Source organism: Manis pentadactyla, chromosome 4 (assembly GCF_030020395.1).
Source record: "Manis pentadactyla isolate mManPen7 chromosome 4, mManPen7.hap1, whole genome shotgun sequence".
In the NCBI taxonomy this organism is placed as follows: Eukaryota; Metazoa; Chordata; class Mammalia; order Pholidota; family Manidae; genus Manis; species Manis pentadactyla.
The window spans coordinates 139,719,237-139,723,464 of record NC_080022.1 but is presented as its reverse complement, the minus strand read 5'-3'; the positions used below and the strand labels follow the sequence as shown (position 1 = coordinate 139,723,464).

The window sequence follows — 4,228 nt, the reverse complement described above, 5'->3', positions numbered from 1 at the left end:
GTCATAAGCTGTCCCATGCTGTTTCAAAAGTATTCAAGCCCTTCCTTTATGATATACATCTGGCTATGCTTTCGGAGCATGATTGTAAGATGTTAAGCTAATGATATTGACCTGATGTTGTGTTTGTTCTGATGCAGTCCTGTAGCTTTGATATGACTATTTCAAGTTCAGATCACAAGTCCTGGAAGTGAAATCCACACTTTTGGTCCCTCTCTCGTCTTCACTGCTTAATTGTGGTGAATGCAATTAGGTGGAGACCCCCATATTGGATGTGCAGCCACTACCACTAAGAGGCATGAATTTTCCTAACCCAAATTAGTTTTTTCAAGGAAGACTTGATGTCTCTGTTCCTCAAACTGTAGATAAAGGGATTCAACATCGGGGTGACCACTGTGTACATGACTGATGCAACTGTGCCGTTCTGTGCCGAGCGTTTTGAGGAGGGTCTGAAGTAAACAAAGAAGGACGTCCCAAAGAATAGAGAGACCATAGAGAGATGAGAGCTGCAGGTGGAAAAGGCTTTCTGCTTCCCCTGAGCTGAGGGGATCTTCAGGATTGCTGAGAAAATGTATGCATAAGAGATAATCAGGCAAAGCACACAAACCAGTCCCGCGAGACCCCCTATGGTAAAGATCACCAGCTCATTGATAAAGGGGTCAGTGCAGGACAGATTCAGAAGGGGGTTGATGTCACAGAAGAAGTGTGGGATCTCGTGGTCTGCACAGAAGGACAGGCTGTTCATCAAGAGTGCGTGAAGGAGGGAGTGGAGTGCGTTCAAGATCCAGCATGCAGACACGAGGAGTACACAGAGCCCAGGGCTCATGATCATGATGTAATGGAGTGGGTGGCATATGGCCACATAGCGGTCATAGGCCATGACAGCCAAGAGGAATGCCTCCAGCATCACAAACAGCATGAAAAAATACAATTGTGATAGACATCCTGCATATGAGATGACGTGATTCTGCATCCATATGTTTGCTAGCATCTTAGGAACTGTGGTGGACACAAAGCAGGTGTCAGTGAGGGAGAGGTTGGCCAAGAAGAAGTACATGGGGGTGTGGAGGTGAGCATCAACGATGATGGCCAGAATGATGAGGAGGTTTCCTGCCAGTGTGACCAGGTACATGGGCAGGAACAGCCCAAAGAGGACCTCCTGCTGCTCTGGCTGCTCGGAGAGCCCCAAAAGGACAAAATCTGAGGTGCTGGTCAGGTTTTTCCATCCCATTTTTCTGTAAGCAGAATGTTGGGTAAATTGAATGAAGTTGGTAAGGCCTGGATTGTGAACTATGATAATTATGCACTGTTGCAATGCTTGGTGCCATGGGAAAGCAAAGATTTGTTTGCAGTGGAAGAGGTTTTTTTTCACTTTATTTTATAAGCATTGATGCAGTATATATTTTTGGGGGCCAGGCTGGAGGCGTTGTTGATGCACCTCTTATGGCATTCATATGGACATTATGACATGAATCCGTTCTGAGATTTCACAGTCAGAAGGTCTTCAGTATATTTTCCCAAAATTTCAAAAAGCATGGCTAGTGGAAAAGGGGCTTGGGGGTTGGTAAAAGCATATTTAATACTGACAGCACCATCTCCACTCTCTGCACAGTTGGTCTCTCCAGAAATCTGAGTGTTATTATTGACCAATTTTTCTTCCAAATACCACTATTTTTCTTCTATATTTAGAATCCTGCCTACCACCAAATCCTAGCAATTTTACTTTTTCTCTATAACTAAAATTATACACTTCTCTGTTACCAAGTCCCAGCTGCCACTACATTGTTCAGGGCACTATCATTTATGGTTTAGATTGGAGCCATGTTCCCCCTGCTTCCAGGCACACCTGGTGTCTCTGCAGTCCAGACGGCATGGGTTTTCTATAAATCATATTTGATTATGTTGCTTCCGTGAAAAATCCTTCAGGGTTTCCTCATGACTCTCGGGATAAACTCCAAGCTTCTGAACATGGCCTAAATACCTTTGCTCACACTGGCATTTATCATAGATGTCTCCCATGGCTCCCAGACCCTCCTCCTCTGCTCCACACCCTGTGTGCCAATTATGCTCTCAAATATCCAGATGTTTTTCTCTCCTCTGGGCTCTTGTCCATCTCATTTTCTTGGACTGGGGTAGTTTTCCCTCGTATCTCAGCTTTGATGTCACTTCTTCTGGAAAGCCTTCCCTGACTACCTTCTCTCAACAAACTCAGGTCCACACCCCACCTATCCCTGTGCCTCACCAGTCATAGCATGTGTCACTCTGGATTGTGACCATCTATCCACCTGTATTGTCCTCATTTTCCTAGGAACACCATTAAAATAGGCAGAGGTGTCTGTTGTTCACCTCTGATATCTAGCATTAGCCTGGTACAACATAAGTGCTCAGCAAGTTATCTTTCAGGTGAATAAAAAAACCCTTAAAGAATATAAGTAATGGGAAGAACAGAAATAATTAATCAAGTCCTGGCCATAGGAATCTGTGGGAAACATTATGGTTACAGAGGCATAAGGAGGATGTCAGGCAAAGCTAACACACTCTTTGTAGGTAAAATTCTGGGAATGGAACAGAGTTTCTTAAATTCTCTCTGAAGTTAACCCTGTCCTATGAATCTGTCAGCCCTGATCGCACCTGCTGAAGTTGCCATTCACCAGACAATAGTGCCTCTTGTGTCTTATTCTCTCACTGACCATAGGTTTCTAACCAAACTATTTTCCCTTTGTGTGAGACACCCCAGGACATGTTGCATGAGGCTGCCCTTCCTCATTAAAAAATCCATTAAAGGAAAAAAAATAAGAAGCCCAGAAACAGAGCACAGTGTGCATCAGATTTTGATCTGTTAAAGGTGGCTTTGCCAACCAGTAGGCAAGGAATGAGAGAGTGAACAAATAGTCTGGGACAAGCTGGGTAAGTCTTTGGGGAAAATTAGTTTAGATTTATGGCTCACAGTGTTTACAGAATAAATTTCACAATGCTAAAGCATTACATTGACAAGCATAACTGTAAAACAATGAGAAGGAAATACTGCAAAATAGTTGTTTGATCTCAGGACAAGGGTGGCTTTTTCAAAGCAAAAAACAGGAAACAACAATAAAGGAAAAGAAAATTGTTCAGTCAAATTAAGTGTAAAAATTCTCCTTTTAAAGAAAAAGATCACACACACAAAGTAAAAAGGTAAGCAAAAATGTGGGAAGCTAATTCAACATATAGGAAGAATTGATGTTCTTAAAGATGTAAGTAATAATTTGATTTAATAAGCAAATAACACCCCTAATAGAAAAAAGACTAGATAACCACTAACCCTTAAGTCACATCCAGCACGGCCAGAGCCTGGATGTAGCCTCAGTTGTTTCACTGCATGACCTGTGCCCTTTCCATCCCCAACACGGCCTCCTGACATCACCACATTTTGTCTGCCAACAGCTGAAGTCTCCATGGTTCCTTGCTTGTGCGCAATTGGCCAAAATGGGATCTTAGTAGCTGGAGTTTCCTGTACTCTCTCCCCGGAGTCTGCACTGCTCGGGGCCTCTGTTTATTAGCCTCTGTGTTCCCCATGGCCCCAAGACAGAGCTCTGGATGTGGTGGTGAATTAGTGGAGCTCTGTGTGTATTTGTTCTGCATAGGTTGACCTCTCCCCACGCCCTTGGTGAGCACAGTCCCTCCGGGGCTTCCTGGTCTCAACAGCTGTTGCTTTTTGCACTGCCCACAGCTGAGCCACACCTCTCCCTCACCTAGGACGGAGGCCTCTCATTCACTTACAGCAAATTGAAAAGGCCCAGGAGCTCCACTCTCCTTAGTCCTGTCTCTTGACCATTTGTGGCTAAGCAGAGACAGAGCCTCAGTCCCAATACCCTGCCAGCTTTCCTCTTAGTTCCCCAAGTCCAGATGAGGACTTACTTCCTGTTTTCTTGCCCCGTTTGCTACAGTTCAGCCCAGACTCTTAGGCCATTACTTGCTGGCACTTCACTCAAATATAAAAACATTCAATGTGTCGTCTTTCCTTTTCCCCTGGGGTCAGTGGGTATTTTTCTAGGCTTGTTCTAAAATATGACAAAATTTAAAATGAATTTGTTCTTCCATTTATATTAGTTGTGTGCTGTTTTATCACAAATTTTCAGTGCTTGATTGATTATTTATAGATTTTGGTGAACTTGGATGCCTTCTAGACTCAGATTCAAATTTGAAAACTGAAATGAAATTTAGAGAACCTGTGTTCTTCACTGAGGACAGA

The 4,228-nt window shown here is 43.6% G+C and overlaps 1 protein-coding gene across 1 annotated transcript; it reads right to left on the bottom strand.

Annotated features, from left to right (window-relative positions):
* Positions 1 to 286: 286 nt before the first annotated feature.
* On the bottom strand, positions 287 to 1,306 carry LOC118922881 (olfactory receptor 1G1). The gene has a single exon (XM_036906105.2). It carries the CDS (start codon positions 1,226 to 1,228, stop codon positions 287 to 289), a length of 942 nt encoding a protein of 313 aa, XP_036762000.2. The 5' UTR covers positions 1,229 to 1,306.
* Between the last annotated feature and the right edge of the window lie 2,922 nt (positions 1,307 to 4,228).